General features: G+C 36.5%; 1 protein-coding gene across 7 annotated transcripts in view; it reads right to left on the bottom strand.

The window, feature by feature from the left end:
* Window positions 1-23,191, bottom strand: part of TCF12 (transcription factor 12) — a 413,276-nt gene that overhangs the window by 24,407 nt on the left and 365,678 nt on the right. For all 7 annotated transcript variants that reach the window (XM_072615766.1, XM_072615761.1, XM_072615763.1 and 4 more), the window contains 6 exons: window positions 17,787-17,892; window positions 16,506-16,645; window positions 16,067-16,211; window positions 15,682-15,746; window positions 8,614-8,692; window positions 398-471 (listed from right to left, as the gene is read on the bottom strand). In XM_072615766.1, the coding sequence (XP_072471867.1) occupies window positions 398-471; window positions 8,614-8,692; window positions 15,682-15,746; window positions 16,067-16,211; window positions 16,506-16,645; window positions 17,787-17,892 (609 nt within the window). The remainder of the gene's footprint in view (window positions 1-397; window positions 472-8,613; window positions 8,693-15,681; window positions 15,747-16,066; window positions 16,212-16,505; window positions 16,646-17,786; window positions 17,893-23,191) is intronic.

Raw genomic sequence — 23,191 nt, forward strand, 5'->3', positions numbered from 1 at the left:
AGCACATGATTTCCTCACATGTAAAAATATATTAAAAAAAAAACCCAGGAAGATTCAAAATTGTGAATTGTTCTTTGTCGCATCCCCTTATTTGTAGACATGGAAGTGCACACAGGACTCAGCTCTGGGTTTGTCAAAGATATGGGAATCTCATAATAGTATTTTAACACCAGATGTCTTAAGCCCAGAAGCCTGATGTCCAAAGAACAGATGGCAAAAGACACACCCAATGTGTCTTATGCTGTTTAACTGAACTAGACCATTTGTTAGCAAAGAATTCACTTGTAATGCTACCCTACTGTTTTCTTCATTGATATGCAAGATTTATACTAACTAAAATGAACTCCAAACTTTTAGATAAAAGTGATGTGTGGTTTTTTTGTTAAGTGGCTCTTACCAAGGAGTGGAGAGAATTTTCATAGTTTGGAGATGAGGGGGGTTGGCCTCCAGGTCTCGACCACTGGCTAGCACCTGTTTAAAGAAAAAACAAACAAACAAACAAATCCCTGAAACAGCAAGTTAACTCAGAGATCTTTACGATGCACTGAAAGGAAATAAGGATATATTACTAAGCTCAATAAATATTAATAAAGTAGTGTGGAAAATCGAGTTATTTAAGGCTTTAAAATGTGGTAGATATTTTGCATTGTTGGTTGTTGACACATTTAAAATATTTTACCCAAGTATATTAGCTGATTTAAAAAAAAATGTCATTGCAAAAACTAAACTCTCTGCTAAGCGGTAATTCGCTCTCCAGTTCCAGCAAAATGAAAAAAAATTAACTAAAAAAAAGAAGGGAATTACAAAATCATAGGAAAAAAGTAAAAGATATATAAGAGAGAGGAGAAGCAAACAAAAATGAAAGAAAAAATATTGAAAGGAAGGAAAATATTATTCATACTGTTGGGATAATGCCAGATTTTAAAGCCTCTGACAAATCCCAATATCACATTATAATAAAAACATGCTATTCTAAAATCCTTACGAATTTATTGCAATTCTGATTTAGAAAATATATATAATAAATCAAAGAGACATTTAACTAAATTTCTCTTTTGAAAAGATCTACAAGGGCAAAACCAATTATACTAATAATCTGAGATTAAATAAAGAGTTCAGTATGCCCAATTTATTCATTTTAAAATAACTCTTCCAACTACAACCTTGTTACAGGTTAATCTAGTCACATTTAGGAAAACAAAAGATCAACAGAATACTACCATATATTTGTCATCTCAAATACATTAAGGTAAATTAGAAGATACTATATTTTATTTTAGCTGAACAAAACATTCATGGGCTGGATAGAAAAGTGGCCATTATATTTACATCATCCATATATTTATTGCAAGTTGAAAGAAGATATTCCCAATTACTAGGTAACATTTCATAATTATTAGTTGCTGAGTAAGGAAATTTAAAATATAAAACTTGAGGTAAGACATAACGTATTTTTCTTTATCAACAAACAAAATATCTCTTAAAAACAGGATACAGATATAAACTATTTCTGTGTCCATTTAAACCTTCCTTTTTGACTTACAAACATACTCTTAACGCAATTGCAGTAATAAATTATGGACATTCAATCCCAAATAGCTCATTAAAGGAAAGACCTATGGGCTTATGTTTAAAGTAACAATGAGAATTTTGCAACCAGAAAACTAAGATGAAGTTTCATGACAGGATTTCAAGTAGCTGCTCTCTAAAAATAAGAGATTCATTTAAGAGAAGGGAATCTTAAAAAAAAAAAAATCTTCCTATAAATATGGTCTGGTAAATGGAGGTTCTAAGATTTCATGCAAACAGTGATCAGTAATGATCTACTGTGATTCCTTGCAATGTATATAAGGCTTCATTGTCAAGGAGCAGCAAGAGAACCCCCATTTGGCTTTCCTCTTTAAAGCTCTGTGATGTCAGTCAGCTTTGTCCTCCTCTCTCACCTTGGGGTTCCTCATCTGTAAAATGAGGGGGCTGGACTAGATGACTCCCTTGAAGCTCCCTAGATGACTAGATCCCTTGTAGCTCTAGCAACAGTGACTAACAATCCTAGCTTATATTAATATAGTTTTTAAAGATCTGCAGGGTACTTTCTATGCCTTATTTCCCAACAGCCCTACGAAATAGATAATGCAAGACTGTTATCCCTATTTATTTTAAATAAGGAAATGGAGTTTCAAACAGGACACCTACTTAGTGCAGCTAATATGTATTAGATCTGGGGCCAGTCCAGTGCTCGTTCTGTTACATTCCCACCCACCCATGGAACTAAGAAATTTTGTTTAATCCAACCTAAGGCAGACACTGGCACTGCAGGCATTTCTGAGATTTTTACTTGTAGGCCTGTGTGAGATAGGAGTGGGAGGTGCTGGGCTAAACTTTCTAAATCTTTTCCTTCCACTTTTGCAATTATTCTTATTCTTGCAAGTCTAACCCCCCACACCCCCCTTCTCTTTCTTAGACAATCTGTTCTTTGGATGAACTTTAAGTTTTGAAATTTTAACTTACTTACATGAAATTCTAACTAAACATATGAAGTTTAAACATCTCAAAATTATTAGCAACACTTCTGAATTAGTCATTCCTAACAAGTCTTAGGAGAGCGTCTTTGCTACTACTCTGTCTCCACGTGTCACAAATAAAATGACTGGCAGATTCAGAGTTCAATAAGGACCTGAAGGAACTGAATGCTAGTATAAAAAAACAATGTAACCTATAAAACATCACAGAACGTGGTTATTGGACTTATTCCAGACTGAGTTGGTCTTTTACTCCTCAGCTGATTAGAGTAGGACCAAGCTGGCCAAGGTCACAGGTTACAGACCTATGTGGGTTTCAATACAAATGACCAATTCAAGTCATTTGCGTGAAGTTCATGAACTAGCTCTATTAGCCATCTCAAAGGTGCAAGTTGCTGGTTACCGGGAGAACAAGGTGAGAAAGTATACAAAGAATCATCTCAAGGAGGAGGCAGCATGGTATAATAGGACAAATACTTCACTAGGAGTAAAGAATCCTGCGTTCTAGCTCTGCTATCAACAATAACTGTGATACTGGACCTTGCTACTTGACCTCTCCAGGTCTTAATCACCTCATCTGTAAAACAGGGAGAATGCTACCTTCTCTACTATTTCACAAGGTTGTTTTGAGGATCAAATAAAATAGACAAAGAAGTACTTGGTACATGAGTATAGCGGTGCTATAACAGTCTACTGATGGAGACTGGTCACTGTATGCAAGTAGCCACACATATTAGGCAACTCTTGTTTTTCTAGACAACTGGGGATTTAAATGACTGTACGTAAACTAAGCCTAGAGTCAGGAAGACCTGAGTTCAAATCTAGCCTCAGACCTCAGGTCTGTGTGACCGTGAGCAAGCTACTATTCACTATTTGCCTCAGTTTCCTCAACTGTAAAATGAGCCAGAGAAGGAAATGGCAAACCACTCTAGGATCTTTTGCCAAGGAAACCCGAATGATGTCATGGAGAGTCAGATATGACTGAAAATGACTAAACAACAACATGAACTCCAGGGAGGAACATTCCATCCAATTCTGGAGTGGAGCCCACTCCCATCTGTACACTCTCAAACACCAGTGCTGAAGTCTACCATTACAGCCTTGCTTCTGCTTTGACTCCTTAAAGAAATTTAGAAATAATTACATTAATAACAATTGTTCTTCAAATCAACTCAAGCCTGTAAATACCAACTGTAGCATCAATATAGAAATATAGAAACTCAAGCAAGTAGTCTGTAAGTGCCTATCCCTTTCTCTCCACTCTCACAGCCACCACCACAGGTCAGGTCCTCATCATCTCTTGCCTGGACAACTGTAATCACCCCATCAAATGGTCTCAAATCTCTTCCCTCTCCACCCTTCAATAGCTGCCAATCTTATTTTCCTAAAGTACAAACCTGATCACGTAATTCCTCTCCACAAAAAACTCCAGTAGCTGCCTATTATTTCCAGGGTCAAATACAAACTGTTTGACCATTAAAACCCCAATCTATCTTTCCTGCTTTAATGCACATCACTCTCCTGTACATCCATTGTGGTCCTGTTAAACTGTCCTCCTTGCCATTCTCCATACCTGTCACCCCATCTTCTACCTTTATGCCTTTGCCCCAGATATCTCCCATGTCCATCTCTAGAAACACTCTCTTCTCACTGCTGTAAAAGCAAGAAATGAAAGACGATTCACTCAGAATCGCTAGGTTTCCTTCAATGTTGGCTTCAAGCACCTCCTTTTAGACGAGGTCATTCCTGATTCACCAAGCTGTTAGAATGCTATCTTCCCAACTAAGTCACTTTGTATCTATTTTGTATCCATTTTCTATGTAAGTATGTGCATACGTATACACACAACACACATAAGCACACATATACCCGTTGTCTCCCCTGGCTATGTACATTACTTGAAGGAAAGGACTGTTTTCACTAATCTTTGTATATCCAGTGCTTAGCATACAGTAAATGCTTAATAACTACTTCCTGATTAACGTATTGATAACGTCATTGACAGAGCACTAGAAATGTATTCAGAGGAACTGATTCAATTTCTGGCTTGGTTATTTGTGACTTTGAGAAAGTCTCTTAAACCTTTCAGGGCCTTAGTATCCTCATCTGTAAAATCAGGAGTTGGGACTAGAAGATCTCTATGGTCCTTGGCACCTCTCTAATATCTTATGATCCCGTAAGAAACTGAGGACAATTCTGGGCTTAGACTACCCCATATAAGATGAATGAGAGGACTCACTTTTACTATGTTATTACTAGGTAGAAAATACTCCTTGTACTTTGGTTATTAAGAATAGAAACTTACTAAACTATTTTTCAAAGTGCCTTCGGCTCTTTGTAGAGCACCCAAGAAAAGAAACTGGCTTCCGTTCAGGAAGACTTGTAGTAAACGCACCTGATATTAAGATAGGTTAAACAATTTTTTTTTTTTCAGAAACCAAGATAGCTGGGATAAGAACAGTGAGAGCTGCTTGACAAGAAAATCTGGAAGAGCTTTGATCATCAAATCATCCAGTGCTACTGATCTGATTTACAAAGCATAGTTCACTCTGGGTGGGATTTAGCAAGAATTTTACCTACTGTGGCTGGTTAATTAATTATGAGAACTAAATCTGATATTTTATGTGTGCATTTCCACATTTCTGTGGTTCTTTCATGCTTAATCAAGACCATTAATAGTATCTCACTGCCTACACAATAAAGTCCAAACTCTTTAGCCTGGTAGTCAAGGCCTTATACAATCTCCCACCATTTCCCTACATGAACACTGTTCTAGTTAAACTGATTTCAGTGTTTCCCACCTCTGTGCCTTGGTTCATGCCATTCTCCTCATTTAGAATACCCTCCTTACTCTTCTCTCTCTACTTAAATACTGGTCATTCTTTAAAGTCTACTTCAAATAGTACCTACCCACATAATTCCAGCCCTGACTATCCTGGTCCAAAGTGATTTTCATCTCTCTATTTGTTGTCTATACTAATCTGTTGGCACTTGGAGCTCATGGCTTTGCATCATTATACCTTCTTGAGACTCGCAGTGCCTCACATCTGGGGATAGTGACCATGCCTCTCTGGTCATTAAGCACAGAACTTTGCACATAGTAGGTTCTCAATAAATATCTGGTAAATGACTTCAGGTTACATTCATGTATTGGTATTAACTGTTGTGATTACTTTGAAGGATGATGCTAGGTACTAGGATTATTGGAGATTTGTCATTTTTGATCAAATTGAAGCTGGAAGGGTCTTTGAGAGAGCTAGTTCAAACTCATTTTACAGATAAGTTTAAAGTCTATGGTGGTCAAGGGAATAAGAAGCAGAGGCCAGATTTGAACTCAGGTCCCCGAATGCCAAGTCCACTATTTCTACTACAGTATATTTTCTTCATATTCCTGTTCTCACATGATATCAGAGGGAACACTATGATTTAATCCTGCAACTAATAGGGGAAACTTTGCTCCCCTTCCCTGACACCCAACTATAAAAGTAACTACCTAACTACCTCTGAGAACCTGATTATGTTCCCTTCTCTCTCTGGGAGAGAGTCTTAATTTTTCTGGGAGAGTTGGGATTATTTGATATAAAATTAACTGAAAAGTTTTAGGGCACAGTCAATGGCAAAACACACAGGAAAACAGACAGACAGACACACACACACCTGCTTGCCTGACTTCCAAACTATCTAAGAAAACACCTGCTTTCTTTACTTTCTTCATTGTCTTTTCCCAAACACAAAATTACCTCCAAGAAGCCTTTCGGTAAGGACTTTTTCCAGGTGGAAGGATCTGCCAAAATTTGGAAAGTTCCCAAGGAACATGCAAAGAAGGAAGAGAGAGCGAAAGCTTGGCTTTTGGGGCTTAAATAAGAAAGCCAACTTGGAAAGGGGTATGTATACCTCTGTCCCTGTTTATGCTCCCTCACATTCCTCTGCTGGTTGTGGAGGCTGGTCTACAGATGATGCACCACAGGGAAAGACTAAAGAATGATTCCCTGCCTCCCTCCACCCCACCTCCCATCTCCCACAGAGAATAGTTTTCACATTTTATGTGGTGTCACATTGATCAGGAATTCTGATTTGCCTTTTTTTCCCTGATGAAATGCTTGTGACAAGCTGCTTTTCCTTCTTTTCCTCTCCTTTCTATTTTTGCTTTGTTGTTCCAAGGGGGTGGGGGTAGTGCAGAGTGATGCTGAGGGGAAAGGGACAGGGAAGGGGAGGGGGATATGCACCTGCATAAACCTGGAGCCTCTGATTTGCTATCTCAGCAGAACAAGGATATACAAGATAATTTTTTTCTTTCAATGTGACTGCTGAATCAAAGAAGAAACCTATTATAGAAAATAAAACAACTACTTAAAGCAGCTGCTCAGGTATTCTCTCTCAGTCTACAGATATTCATTAATCAGCTAAATCAGAGAGGGAAAGAAAGTAACACTCATTAAAAATGAAAGAAATATGGTGGGGGGAATGACTCAAGTTTGTATTTTGAACATTATTTTAAGAAATATAAATAGAGGACATGATTCTCTCATTTCATTGATAGGCCCTTTGATCCCAGACTTTCAGAAGCAAGGCCAGCTTCTTCTGCTGCCTGGCTTTCCACTCAATGCTAATTAAAACAAAAAGGCAGCTTTTGTAGATGACTGGCCAAGAAAGGGGGTAGGGTGGGGTAGGGTGTGTGTGGGGGGGAAATGAACATATTTAGTAGGAGTTAATGTGGGTATATCAGATGAGAAAGGGAAACAGGCTGTGGTAAAAATGACATTGATAATTTAGCAAAACTGTGCCACAGGGGCTGAACAGGGTTAAAGTTACATCATTCTGCCTGTAATTCCAGCTCCCTTTAAACAACAACTTTAAGTCAATGGGGCTTTCATACTTCTGTCTATGTGGGGAACAGCTGTTCAACTTTTACTAGACAGCTGAGGCCACAGTGTCTGAGAAAGCTGCAGTACCCGCTAAGAGCTGTAAACAGCTGCCAGTAGTTCATCATCTCCACGTTGGAATGCTTCTTAGCAGACATGCAACACTCATACACAAAGCACAGGTGATGGGAGATGGCTATACCCAAGAGCCCTGGTTTTCAGAAAGACCAGGCAAGGCAGGAGGCTTGAAAAGCCACATGGACACAACTAATTGCTTGATCAGAATGAGTGAATGGATTCAGTCCAACGGTTGTAGGAGGAAATACTGGGGATAGTGGCCCTGACTACCAAGTTGCCTAGCTACTTCTCTGAGATCAGACTCAACTACTCTTGCTTCTCCACTGTTGTTGACTTTCTTACAGTAACGATAGAGAAAGATCGTTGAACAGCACAGTTCAAATTTCACAATTTACCCTAACTTACAATAAATGTTTGGCTTATTCATTAAAAAAGTAAAAGTCTCCACTTACAACAATAATGAATGTCTTGAGAAATTTTTACTTATACTTTTAATTAAAGTCTTAATGACTTGGCAATAAGCAAAAGCAAATCTCAACAGCTATTAAGCTATTTCCACTAGCAATAAGTGGGTTTGTTTTAAAAAACAAAAAAATGACATTGCTATCTCTCATTTTTTTCTACTCTAAATATTTTAAAGTTTAACCACATGTGAGTCATTCATACAAGAGCTCTTTCCATAAGACTAAAGTTAAACAGAGAAAAGTATCTTTCTTAAGTCTGTGGAATACATGTTAACATATAAAGATTCACAGGGGATACAAATAAAAATATTCCATTAAAAGAAATAAAACTAGCCATGGCCAAATTCATGGGGGCTCATAAAAAATACAATGTAAATACAGACTGTGAGGAAAGCCATGAGCCACACTTTAACTCTCAAAACAAGAACTTCTACTCTTTTCATAGGTTCTTTCCAAACAAATAATAATTTGCTCTGTTGCCAATTAACATTCACGGAACTTCTACAAGAAATTACAAAACTTAAATTAGCCAGAAGTCAGTAAAATATTTCTTTTTTCTCTGGATCTTATAGGTATTTCAGGATACATTTTCACACTTCATAGAAAATCAATTTGATTTCAGGCTTCTTACTCAAAATTAAATTATAGTAACACTCATGTAATCGAATAAGAAAGTAAAATTTAGTGTACCTGTAAGAGGTGATGGTGATCCAACTGGCGTTGATGGATTTGAGGGGAAACTACTGCTGGTATGGTCAGGAGAATAAATCTAACAAAACGAAAATAATTACATTTACTTATCAACATTTGACAAAAGAGGGAAAAATTAGAACTATTGATTGGATTAACTTTTTAAATCTTCAGTTGCCATCTCTGAAGCTAACTTAGTGTAAAAAAAATGGCTGGTTAATCCTAGTACGACTTTCTTATGTCAAAGACTTGAGAAACACTCAGGTTTTGTGGAGCCTCAGTTTTTTATATTAACATTCAAAAAGCATCATATGATTTCTATTGTAAGGTGAGCTTGGAGAACCTTGTTTTCTTTGTTATTTCAAATAGTGAAAATAATGAATAGTTTTTGAAATGACTTAAAGTACAAGATGTGAATGTATAGTAATGAAATTAAGAAGACAGAAAGATACGGAAAATATGCCAGAACATAAATATATACATGCGAATGATTATTTTTCCTTTAAAATAATCACCTTACAAAGCTGATAATGCTCAAAATATTTTCAGAATGACTTTCCTTTAGAGATCATGTATAATCACCACAAGAAAACCAGCCTCATTACTTTATAGCTAAATGCTTCTTTGACTAGAAATGACAGTATCCAATTTGATTACCAACAGTGTTCACTAGCCTTGGTTCCAAATGACTTTGGGCAATTTTCCAAAAATCAAATCTGTCCTCAGAAAGGAAAAAAAAAGTTATCTTTGTGGATAGATAAAAGGTTCACAAGGCGAATCTACAAAATTTCTATGTATGTTCTAAAAATTTTTTGAGCAATGGTATCATTACTGAAATGGCTTCATAAGGTGACTATTTTGAGGTTAACAATATGCCTCTGGATGTATAAATTCTGGAATATTTATTAAGAAAAAAAGCAGTTCTATTTTAACATTATAGTGACTTTGTATGTCAATAGAAATAGTTGTAGCGCTTCCTTAAAGGTTACCTAATCAACCACAGACATTTCACAAATTCTCCCAATTGAGGCACCAAGGGTCTCTTCTGGGCCAATCCTGTGCCCATAATGGATACAACAAATTAGTCTCACAAGTGTGCATGTAACCAGCTTACTGCAAATTGGCCAACTGCTGGGAGCAAGTTGCTGTTCCCTGAACGTCTTCGAGTGAACAACTCTTTGTGGTTATAAAGTTGTCCCCTACAGAAGGGATTCAGTTTTGAATGATGTCACCCTCAAAGTTTCTACTAAAATAGTAAGTCCTAGAAGATTCAATTTTGGAACTGGTCCTCAAACTAATCAATACAGGTCTAAGATAATGCAATTTTCTGTAAAGAAATGCATACCCAGTAATTTCACAAGTCACTACTAACAAACCTGAACACTTCTGTAGAAAACAAAACATGGTACAACTTCTAAACAATTTGTAAAAGTACATCTAACTCAAATAAAAGGCAACAAATTTTTATAAGATGCTACTGAATTGTCATGACAACCACATGGTTTTTAAAGATCCTGACAAATGATTAAAAACTAGAAACTAGAAAGTTAAGTTGTAAAGCATGTAAACAGCAAGAGCTCAGATGACTAAGATGGGCAAATGGGGAATGGGCTTGTAGAAGTTTTCTGCATGGTCACTATTACGATTCCTTTGTTGCCTAGAATTAACTTCAATTTGTTGTCCTATGAGAGTTATCGGGTGACATCTGTGAAAATTAGCTGGTGGTCACACTCTGATTCCTAGTGGCTTTTGTACATATGGGATCTAGTTCAACTATGCAAGTCAACATGGGCTTATGGTTTAAGTGAAAATAAAGGTTTAAAAAACGGTGAATATCAGGTAACATTTCTTCTATGTCTCTGATGCTTTTCTTTGTATCCCCAGTGCATGGCATATAGTAGGCACTTAATAAATGCTTACTGATTGATGCTAACTTTTATAAAATGAAATATGACTAGGATCCTAGGATCCAAATCTGTTTTTAGGATGATGGCATTCTGGAAGTTATGTGAATGGCTGATTGGTGGCATGCCAACTGAATGATGCAAGAGAAAAACTTGAGGTCCACTTAATTCTGACAAACTTACTAAACTTTAATATGCTTATGTGTAAAATGGATCAATAGCAAACACCCTCTTCATTTTACAACCCCGTTTAAAGAAAGGTCATAAAAAAACCCTCCAAACCCAACCCAAACAAAAAACCCCAAAACAACAACCACAATTCACAACAACAGCAACCAAAACAAAATCCCAAACCAAAAAACCCAGTATTGCCCATAAAGTTCCTTGAGCACTGGAAGAAAAAGGTAGCTAGCTGGAAGCAAGTACTGAGCTGCAACCCTTGGATTCGTCTAAATCCAACTTAGGTGATGATATGTTAGACAAATACAATAGAATGTTTCTTTAACACACTTTGATAAAAGTATAATTCATTATACAGTGATTTGGTCACGTAAGCCATACAGTTAGGAGTTAATCACTGAAAAACCAGAAGGATTGTGGAATAAGATGGTTTTAAAGCAAGTTCCATGGCATAAACCTTGAGAACAGTGTTAAAGTGAGGCCTGACTGTATTCGGGAATTATTCCTAACACATTAAGCTGCCAATATCACTCTATTTGGCAGATATGGGTCTTCAAGAGTGGAAGTGGACTGTCAACTCTCAATTTCCTTGATTTCCTCTCTACTGCAACCAAATGATGCCTTAAGAATGTCAACAGCTGGTGACAGCTCCTTTATCTCAAAGAAGGAAGAGGTTACACTTCAGAGGAACAGGCAAAACTGAGAGTGACAATGAGGATTACTACCTTTCAATGACTGAGCAAAACTGTTTCTCAGCTCTTTGCAAAATATGTGTAATCCCCCCTCTTTTTTTTTTTTTAAATAACTACATTTGAAGAGGAAAAAGGTAACACAAGTTTATCATTTGGGGGGGGGGGTGTGAAGCATTTCTGGTGTGTCTGTAACCTAGCTTCTCCATTTTCACAATGAATGCTTTCACCCAATCATCTTTTTTGCCACCCCCCACCCCAAGACTGAGGTGATGATACATACAGGTTTATTAGCAATGTGTTTCTTGAGTTTACTGACAACTTGGCAAGATGCATTACCTTCTTTTGTTCCATGTTGTTTCTATAAATGTACAGAAATAAATTTGTATGCAACTAGAATGACACAATATGTAAAACGAGCATGCTTACTCTAAAACCCTACAGATCATTTGCTTCAGCTTTGGTTTTACACACAATACTCTGCTATCACCATATCAGACAAAGATTTCCCAAGTTTGTAAAATTTGTGTTACTTTGAAAAACTCAACACACACAATGCTTCATTTGGAATACAGCATTCATCCAATTTGACTAAATCAACAATACATTTTCTGTTGAAATCTCTAGTCTTAAAGAGATCTCACAATAAGTTAAATGAAAAGGGGAGAAAAAGTCATGCACTTTAAAAATGGGGGTGGGAGAGGAAAAAAGTCATTTAGAAACCAGGGCGTAAACACAAAGTAAGAGCTCATTCTGCATGCAATCCATGGTTGCTGTACTGTTAAATGACCAATGATGAATAACTCTGATACCTTCTGCCAGGCTTAAACGGTAACATGACTCATTTTACTGCAACAAATGAGACTCCTCCTCCTATCAGTCATGGTCCATTCCAATCAGCAGGGTGCCAATAAGCCAGGGTCTAATGAAAAGGGCCTTAGACAAAAAGGACACAATGGAGAGCCCACAGAGCCAAACCTCCGAGCTGTTAGCCCAATTTTTTAAACACTACAGTGCACATTTCAGTTAATCTTTGTTATGCTAATGTTATTGAGTCAAAAGCAACAAAGAAACTTATTTCGTGAATTACTTTTAAAAGTCAACTTCCCTGAATTTTCTTTTCTTTTGTTAGGGACTACTGGCCATTTAACCATCAAGATCACAAAAAACACATTTATTCTTGCTCTGAGGTAGGAATCAAAACATAAATTATCACAAAGAGGTCTGATATAATCAACAAAGTTAAACAGTCCTCCTGTTTGATCTCCTCTAAATTAAAGACCAAGTGTTTTGATTTGGTATTAGGCACTGAAATAAACCAGATGTTTCTTCCTCCATATAACCCTCCATGGGCACAATCTTAAAGGGTTATTGTCTGGCAAATGTTCAGGGAAACACATTAGAAATGGCACGAATACCCAGATTTTCTTTTCTTTCTATCTACACTAGTTCATTATCTAAACTAATGCATAATCCACAGGGCTTTGGGAACTTTGTGTAAATACTTTCATGTACAATTCTCTTTCTTGCTACCCTGAGATTAAGACCACAATTATCCTGGCTTAAACCTAAAATAAAAGAACCTTTGCAAATGTATTATCTGGCCTTACATGTTTAATCACACAGTATTCTGCATGTGCTTTAATACCTAAACTGAAGAACAAAGGTTGTCCCCTCTGATGTTTCACACATGAAAGGCCTTTCTAAGATGTACATCAACAGACAATTTGGGAACTAGAAATGATTTTTAACAATAGCATGGGAGTTTCTATGTTTAAAATCATATGTTCCTTTTAAATATTTAAAATCTGAAGAATTTAAAATTTTGAGATGATGTCATTATGGACTTACTACATTTGCTTTTACCAAATAATATGTAAGACTCAAGATGGAAATTTTGAAAAATGTATTATCAGATTCTCCATCGTAACAATCATTAAGTTTCTTCTTCCCATCCTTCACATGCTTAACTCTATCTACTCACACTCTCCCTTGACAATTTAATATTTTATTTTTTAGAACATATCTATTTGTTGTAAAAGTAAGTCTGTAGTGGGGGTTGGGAAAGAATGTGTTCTTGGGGTGGAGGGACTGGAGAGGGAGGGCAGCAGATGGATTGAAGCAAGGGATTTGAAGTGTGCAGACTATGGCATGCGGTGATAGAGCAGATGGAATGCATCACCATCAGCTATGACAGAAATGATTTATGGAATGACCTGGCTGCTCCTGCCAAGCAACAACATAGGATGACAGAGCTAAGTTTCCATGACAACCAAAGCCCACCCACCAACTAGATTAAACATTTCTTCCTTGGCTTCCACTCATAGTAAATTTGGAATTCTTTCCAAATGCCAACCTGGTTTGGCTAGTGCGCTAGTCATAATAAGGGAAAGTACTCAAGGACCTAGAGGTACCTGAAAATGCACTGTGGGGGACCACTGATGATGTCAGAAACTTTTGCCTGCTTACAAGTCAAGATTTCTACAGAGAACTTAAATGCACTATGAAACTTTGTACTCCCTAGTTATATATCCTTACCTCATAGCACTATTGTGTGGTTCAAGTGAGATGATGTATGGGGAAGCAGTGTGAAAAGAACAGATTTCTCTACTAAGTATGTGATATTATGTACAGATACATTTTAATTGGTATCTTTTGTTTTTATATCATGCACATTTTCTAAAAATATTCTTTCCAGAGAGCTATTCCTTATAACCAGCAATATAGTATTTTTAAAAAGCCTGAAGGAACTCACAAATTAAATGCTTACTTGTGCTGCTGCATCTGAAATACTTGCTACCAGATTCCATTTTCCCTAAGTATTCCACCCCTTTCAGAAGGAATCTATGAGTTAATAAAATATAGCAGGAACTATTCTCAAAAATCTCATTTTCCTATTAAGTTAAAATTTAAGGATACAGCTACTAGAGTTTGGCTCTGTCTTGTTTTCAAAACTCTGATTACAGAGACTCTACACATGTGGCTTATCTCCATAAAATACCAGTGGTGGCTTTTCTACCAGTACTATTAAGAAATACTCCACCTGCTAAGTGGACATCAACAGATCCACTTGGCATCAGGAGCACTGGTGCCAGAAAGAAGTCATATCTATAAGATCTGTAAGAGCATATTTGCTAGAAAAAGAAGGAAACAAGAATAGGAAGCAGCCTGGGCAGAATCTTCTGAGTTGGGAAGCACACGTCTATTATTAAAAGAAACAAGTTAAGGCTTCTTGTAGGTTACTGATGACTGCCTTGCCTTGCAGTTGGCAGTGAGAAAAGGGAGAATTTCAGGTTGATTGTCTATGAATCAGACACTAAAACATAATCAGTGCTTTATTATTAATATGCTGATAACAGTATGATGTAAAGTAATTCTTCCGGATAATACTATGGTAATTTTATTATAAATTTCCCAAAACATGGTTTTACTCATTTTAGCATCAATTCTCAGAATGAATTTGGCATCTGCAATGCTGTTGTCTCATTTCCTGATCTCCTGATTGGATCAACTGCAGCTGAAATGATAAATAGTCTTTCTGTTGTTGGTTTTTTCCTCTTTTATATGCAAAATACTTTGCCTTTTTAAAAAAAATTCCTTATAAATCCATTTTATTCTTTGGATCTAAAAAGAGTAGCTGAGTTGCCCTTCTTGGCTCCATTCGACCTATTTTAATGGGTCACAGAACTCATACTTTAAACCTTTATGAATGAGCTGATCCACTAATCTTTGTTATTTGTGTCTTGGATGCAAAATGCCCAAATTAATTCTCCATCTACTTACAGCTGATCCACATATAAAGAAGTCAAAATTTTCAAATGAAGTCAGAAGGCTAATTTATTAGAAGAAGTCAAAAAAAATAGCAACTTGCTTTATCTGATAGATATAATACGTACATGTATGTATATACATACATCTATATATGTGCATAGATATACGTATATATGAGTGTATACATACATATAGAAAGGAGAAAGGAAGAGGTGAGGGAGAGAAGGGGACGGAGGGAAGGAGGGGGAGAGAGAAAGAGGGGGGAGAGAGAGAGAGAAAGAAGGGGGAGAGAGAGAGAGAAATACTTTTGAATAATTTAAGTTTACATGTCAACTGTAGACTCAGTATGGAGTTTGGTGATTAACAAAGAGCTGTGTGACTGTAATGTGAAAATTTTAATACGAAATTCTAGAGACTAAAGACCTACACTGTATGTATCATACATACAGTCCAGAAAAGAAGTGCTCTGCCCTCCCCCAACCTAATGACCTCTAATCACAACTGAATACAGTGTTAATACTCACAGATGCCAAAGCCTTGCCAAGTGCATCACCTGTCTGTGAGCTTCCGGCAGCATTCCCTCTGGTTCCTGGACATTAAGAGTAGGAAAGTGAACCAAGAGTTTACCTTCAGACTAGGAAGTAAGTTTACATGCCTCTGACATTTATAAACAAGGTCAATGTCCACAGTTATTTCAGAGGTATGCTCTTTAGTAATTCTACATCTGTCATACTAATAAAACAAACACTGTGGTATATTTAATATGATGATTTTATAGGTTCCTTCTGAACTACACAGGACAGATTAATGAAAATTTAAAAAAAATCCCTCACTTAAAAAAAAGATGTATAGGATCATATATCATTCAAAAATTTGATCCTAATGATTTTTGAATCTTAAAATGCTCACCTAAAATGTTATCTGATCCATTGATGGGAGGAGTGTGTGAGGCAGCAACGTAAGGTGAACTGCTGGTACTGCCTCGATGGAAGCTAGACATTGGAGGAAGACTTGCATTTATATCTGTTGGTGAGACTGAATGTGGAGGATAACTCTAGAGAAAAGGGGAAAAAGACAAGAACTCATCAGCTACACTTCCTCAATAAACATGCACACATGGTTAAACAATGACTGCAAAATGTCAAAAAGATAGCGTTGTAAGTAAGCAGCTGAGGAACTCCAATTGTGTTAGGGCTATTTTCTTACAAGCACACGTAGAATGAGTTAAGCAGGGAAGTATTTCAAATTTGAGCATTTTGACAGAATCTAATTTTATAATTATAATCCTAGAAGAAATACAAGTAGAAACAGAAAGCTACTGTGCCTTAATTGTGGGTTATAACCTTACCAAGCGGTCATGTGTATGTAGACTGCCATAACTACTGGATTGTGACATGTGAGAAGTGGAGGTCCCCAGAATTCCACCATAACCAGGCTGGCTCATCCCATTCGATGAACTCCAAAGGTCAGAAGAATTGTGGGTCCCATCTATAAAGAAGAGAGAAACAAAAATTTCTTCTTCGGAAAGAAACTGAACTTATTTTGCCTTAATGATGATATAAAAATTAATTTTCTCTCTAGATTTCTCCTCACTCATCTTATGCCAGTAATAAGATTCTCTATCTAGCTTTTCTTTTTTCATGTTTGCACTGCTATATTTAAAAAGAAGAAATTAGTCTTAACAGTTGAAATACAATCTGGCAGTTGAGAAAATACCAAGTACTTAAACTAATTAGAAAAACTTTTAGAAACTCCAGATTCATATAAAGAAAAATGATAAAATTTAGACTACAGGGGGAAAAGGTTGATGCTTACAAACTTGGTTAAGTGGCACTCACCATAAATACACAATGGAAAAAATTCTTGATTCATAATAGGCAATTTATATTATCTAAAAATTTTAGCACAGTGAAATAAAAGTTCTTCAGGAAGACTTAAATAACTGATAATTACTCTATTATATTCAGCCTCCAGCCAAAATGTGTAGGTAGTGACTTCACTCACCAAAATAAAGGTCAAATCACTCCATGTACAGTAATTTATTGCTCACATGTAGTGTGTGTTTTCCGTAGTCCAAAACCACATCAGACCAAGTAAAATGATTTGCTAGACATGAAGTAAAGGAAACGCAGTCCTTTTTCTCTCTTACAAAATCTTACCCTATTCTCCCCTCTTTGTACCACATTTATGTTAGTAATTCTAGGTGCGATACAACTAAAACCTTCATGTAAAGGGTAATTAAAAATTGAACTAGTGGTCAATAAAAGCTGTCGATTCAGATTTCAGAATGATCAAGAATTCCTTTCCTAATTTTTCTCCATTACTCCAATGTGCTATTCTCAAGCCCCTTACAAATCTATGACTGGATGACTGCCCATCTGGTCTGCCGGGTAATCCACCTAAATTGCAGTCAGCAATTAACGTCACTGGAAAACCTTTAAATCAAAGGATAGTTTATTTTACTCAGAAACACCTAGATAATTTATATCAAACTTCCTGCATGGTCACATAGCAACCACTCTTTTCTTGAAACTTTATGACCAAAAGTGTCAGCTAATGTGTGGAAGAGAATTACAGTAGCATGTACTGACGTTTTTTGTTTGTTTGTTTGTTTTTAAATGGTACTTACCTTGCATAAAGAAAGTGCTAGCAAACATACTGGTTGGTGGTTTGGGAGATGGGTAACTAGGAGATTCTCGGTTGAAATCATCCGAATTCGGGGATGGTGCATATACCTTAAAATTAAATACCAACAAAATTTTTAAAAAATGAATAAATGCTCTCTGTATATTACTTAGGTAAAAGCTGAACTGAGGACTTGAAAAAAGAGTCCCAAACCACACAAAACATGTACATATATCCAGGCAAATAATGCTTAATTCGGTCAGTTTCTGAATGTTTGCTTTTAGCAAACTGCCAGAGCAAAATCATGATCATCCCCATAACACACTTTACAGTGTGCCAATTAAGCCAGGTGGTTGGATAAAGGCATAAATGTTGAATTTGCTTACAAAACACAAACCTCACAGTCTTGTGGCACAAAATGCATAGTACAAAACCCTTGCTAAATATGGCCCAAAAGATAAACTGGATTAATAAAATTCAAGCTCCTGATATAAACATTAAAATATGAAACAATTATAATTTAATTAAGCTAGATAAAATGTGAATGACCCATGTAAATATTGAGAGTTAAACACCTAGGGCATCGTTCAATCCACTCAGAATCTTCCTTAACTTGATAGGGTTGCCATAAAAAGAAAGTACAGTCTTTATCCTGCTATGAGGTTTTAAAACTTCAATATCAAATATCTTTCAAGTCTGATACTGTTTAAAAAACAAAACAAACAAACAAACAAACAAAAACCCAACAACTCATTTTGACTCACTGGTGGAGTACCAATTTCCCTTAGTAAACCTTTGCTTCAGATAAGCACAGTATGAACATTTTGAACTGGCAAGTGACCAACATTCTCATCACTTTGGAAACTATTTAGGCAGCCAAATAACCTTAATAATCAAACTATCATTATGACATCTGCTAAAATCAAACAGGGAAAATAAATAAATCCTTTAAAAAATTTAGATTATGTATGGATTACACATGAACCAGGAAAAAGGTAGGATGTTCCTAACATGGTTACCAATAAGACAAGGAGATGATTTGTAAGGAGTAGGGAAAATTATTTCATTGACAAGTATTATTTTGGTAACAATACATTAAAATAAATTTTACTGCAACATGAAGGACCCATATTCATTTCAGCAGGAAAATTTTCACAGGAGCAGAGATTTAGAGCAGTAAAGGGCATTATGTATCAGAATTTTAATAAAAACTGAAATGTCAAAATGTTGTGGGAATACAACATCATTAACAAAGGACCTAAAATGGCTTAAAAAAATAAACTAAGCAGAAATCTTTTAATGTACAGTATGCTAAATGGGCTACAGGTCTCCAGGCCGAAACTATAAAGTAAGTATGAAAATATCTCTGGCTATTTAAATGCAGTTTCTTTCTAAAGCAAGTAGAAAGCATAGCTTCAAGTACTCCTGAAGTTCAAGCCTTCAGGGTCTATGATTTATAGGTCTTTTCCCCAAAACTATCCTTAGTGGGTGTCCCAAAAAGCTTGGTGCAATTTTTAAAGCTTTAATAAGCATAGAGAAACTAACTCTTACAAAAATTGTGCTAAGAACTAAAAGTGCATTTTCACTTTTTTGGTGGCACTGAAAGACCGAATATGGTCATAATATTTTTAATGGCTATTCATCAGGGCAACTTTCCAAGTTTTAAGAATCCAAAGAATAAAATGTATACACCTATGATATCTAGAAAGGCTGAGGTTAAGCTTCTTGCCTGAGAAGATCTATGTGATGCAGACATTCTAGAAATTAAGCCAAACTTGTCCAAAATGTACTGATGAAGGCTAAAAAAAGACACCCTGTATTTTTACCTCAAATATGTACTCTTATTATATGGTGCAAACATACACCTGTTCATTTGAAAGTATGATACACCAAATTCTTAAACTCCATCTGTGGTAGACAGTGGAATGAAATGAAAGATTCATGTTTTCATAATTATGGAGAAACCTAATTTTTGTAGTTTTAAGTTTCACATGTGGGGGAAGTTTAACTAAGTTCAGTAAATCTGCACTTCTTTGCCCTACATAACAACCTTCCTCACACTCAATTGATCAGATTCTATAAAGGACATACTCCACTTAGAAAATAATAAAATGTTACAACAGTACATAAAAAGGCTAAAACTGAGTATACTAGTTCACAAGTTTTCTACTGGGTCAATTAAAGCAGCATATGCTATTGAATTAATGGTTAATCTATCACTGTCATAGAAAACAAGGAAACAGAGCTAAACAGCATTCAGTTGAGATAGAGAAATTTGCATAAATTAATATAGACACCTACATTAAATAACCAGAAGTAAGAGAGACTTATTATCAATCAAAGGAACCCAAGTTCATAGATTCAGAGCTGGAAGAGACCTTAGAGGCCATCAAACCCAAATCCCTCATTTCAAAGTTGAGGGAAATTAGACCCAGAAAGGTCAAGTCACATGCCAGGGTCCCACAGCCAGTTTCAGAAATAGGATTTGGATTTGAATTCAGGTCTTCCCAAGTTCAAGCCTAATTCCACGTACACCATGAATGTAAAAGGTTGTTTTCCTTTTCAACTTTTATACCTCTGACATTTTCTACAATCCTCTAAATACAAACTAAACTGAGAAAATCTTTAGCTACTACAAGTCTATCAAGCACTAAAACATGTATCTGAGACTTTATCAGGATAAATGTTATGAAATATGTGGTTCTCAAAGAGGTCTCATCAAACAGTGACAGAGAAGAGCTAGCTTGGGCACATAACTTTGCAAAGCTTTTTGCTTGTTTTGGTATCTTAACTATAGCTTGCAAAAACATAGCTTCAGTGTTAGGAAGCAGCAGCTGTGCCCGTCTAGATTTTTCAGATCAAAGAGTTCTTGCGGCAAAACACAACTGATGTGGTCTCAGGGACTTTATTAACTCCAGATGTGGGGAAAGAGTCAGCCAATTCCACAAAAGGAGCAAGTCTCTTTCAGTTACAATCAGTACTGCCCACAAATTAAAACCAGGCCTCTTATGTCACCTGATCACCTGCCCTTGGATGCCAGTTTTTTTTCTCCCTCCTGGTTAATGACCTAATCATAAGTTTAAATCACAAGTCCGATTTTGTGTTACTACAAACAGAATCTCAAAAAAAAAAAAGTATGCATGTGTTTGCACATATACCTCTGAGACAAAACTAAACTCTACAACAAATTCTGATTGAAACTTAAAGGGAACTTTTCATTATTCAGAAATACAAAGGATTTCATTAAGTTATCTTATTGGATCCAGTTAATCAAAAAGGGCTAATAATATCTTATGTATATGTTATTTCAATTGATCCTTAAAATTATTATATAAGATAGATATGACTTGCATTATTTATGCTCATTTCAAAGTTGAGAAAAACTGAGCTCAGAGATTTTAAGTTTACTACAGTGTAACAAATATTAGAGTTACATATGCTGCCCCCCCCACAGCAAGGCACTATAAAGATCACATTATATTTTCCCTCAAGGAGTTTATAATCTAATGGTGGAGAATCAGATGTAATATGTGTGTGTATATATATATACACACATAAACACACAAACATACCCATACACAAGATTCAGACAACGACTGGAGGGAAAGAACACTTTCCAAGAGAGGCCCAGAAGATTTCACAAAAGGGAGGACCCTTGAACTAGGACTTGAGGAAAGACTGCAAAAAGCACAAAGATTTTCCCGACATGCACAGAGGTGGGAGAACAGCTAGTCTAATTTGGCTAGAATCTAGCATGAGTGTAAGATATAAAGATGAACTAAGGCTGCATAGGCAGAATGCAGCTAGATTGTAGAGAACTTTAACCCCAAAACAAGAGAGACAGACAGAGATAGAGACGAGGAAAGAGCATTTTCAGAGACAAAAATAGAATGGAAAGCAATAATTGCATACGAAAACATTGGTCTTTATTATGTAGCACTTGCTATACATACACACACACACACACACACACATACGTAATTCAGCACATTCTTTTCAAAGCTTTTATACTTGTAAAGAACTTTAAATTCAAGTGTAAAGCTTGTCATATCTCAGTGGCAATGGGGAGCCATTCCAGGTTTATGAGCAGGACAGTGATATTCTGCATTAGGATTTGTATTTTTGTAGCCATGTAAAAAATGGATTGGTGAGATGAAAGCCTGGTGATAAGGAAGCCAGTTAGGAGGCTAATATAGGCTAGGCAGAAGGTGATAAAGGAACTTGACTGAGGTTGATGTGAGAAATAATGTGGAGATGGAATTAGCAGGATTTAGAATGTGACAGGTTGTGGTTGATGAGGGAGAGAAAAGAGATGACTCTCGGTATAAAGCCTGGGTGACTGGAAGGATGGGGGCACCTTCAAAAGAGACAGAAAGCTATGATGAGTAGAAGGTCTTTGGGGGGAGAAGATGATATTTTTGGACAGTCTAAAGTTTAAGCTGTCAGTGGCACACCTCAGCAGTAACATGGAAATGTGGGACTACAGATCAGGGAAGAGACTGACGGTAGTTACACAGATTTGGGAGCATCTGCACAAAGGGGTTCACTGAAATCATGAAATTGGAAAAGACAGGAGCATCAGTGACAGAACTCTGAAGTGGATGCACTCAGGAAGGGGGTGATAGAAAAAGACAAATCAGGGAAAGGAAGGAAATAGAAAAGGATAGGCCAGTGAAGTAGGGGACAAGAAGGAGAAACAGTGTCATAGGAGCTAAGGGAGGAAAGACTACAAGAAGAAGTGGTCAATTGTAATAAATGCTACATAAAGGTTAAATGGGTTTGATAATTAATGGATAACTGGCAACCTGGGAGAGACCAGTTTCAGCAGAATGGTGGAGACAGGAGCCAGACTGCAGAAGGTTGAGAAGTGAGTGGGTGAGGAGGAAGTAGGGACATCAAATGTTAATTACTCTTTCTAGAAGTGACATGCCCAATGACCATACAGTTATTAAGTGGCAGAGATAAGAGAGAAGCCAGATTCCCAAATATGTGACTTCAGTAGAGTCTAATGAAAGGGCACTAGATTTGGAGGTAAGAAACCTTGATTCAAATCCCAGTTCTACTACTTTCTATATCTTTGTGAACTTGGGCAAATCTCTTAATTTAACTCAATAAACATTTATAAAGTGCCTTCTGTGCACCAGGCACTGAGGAAACAAATACAAAAATAAACTGGTCCTTGCCTGCATGGAGTTTATATTCAGGGAATATTACTAAAATAGGCCAATAAGTAAGTAAATAAAGGGTATATCCAAAGTAATTTCAGGAGGGAGAGGGTATTAATAACTAGTTTTTTGGGGGGAATCAGACAAAGTCTTGTATAGAAGTGGCACCTATACTGAGCCTGGCATGAATCTAGTTTCCATGAAGTGGAGGTAAAGAAGTACATTACAGCATGGGAGACCAACA

Source organism: Notamacropus eugenii, chromosome 1 (assembly GCF_028372415.1).
Source record: "Notamacropus eugenii isolate mMacEug1 chromosome 1, mMacEug1.pri_v2, whole genome shotgun sequence".
Taxonomy (NCBI): Eukaryota; Metazoa; Chordata; class Mammalia; order Diprotodontia; family Macropodidae; genus Notamacropus; species Notamacropus eugenii.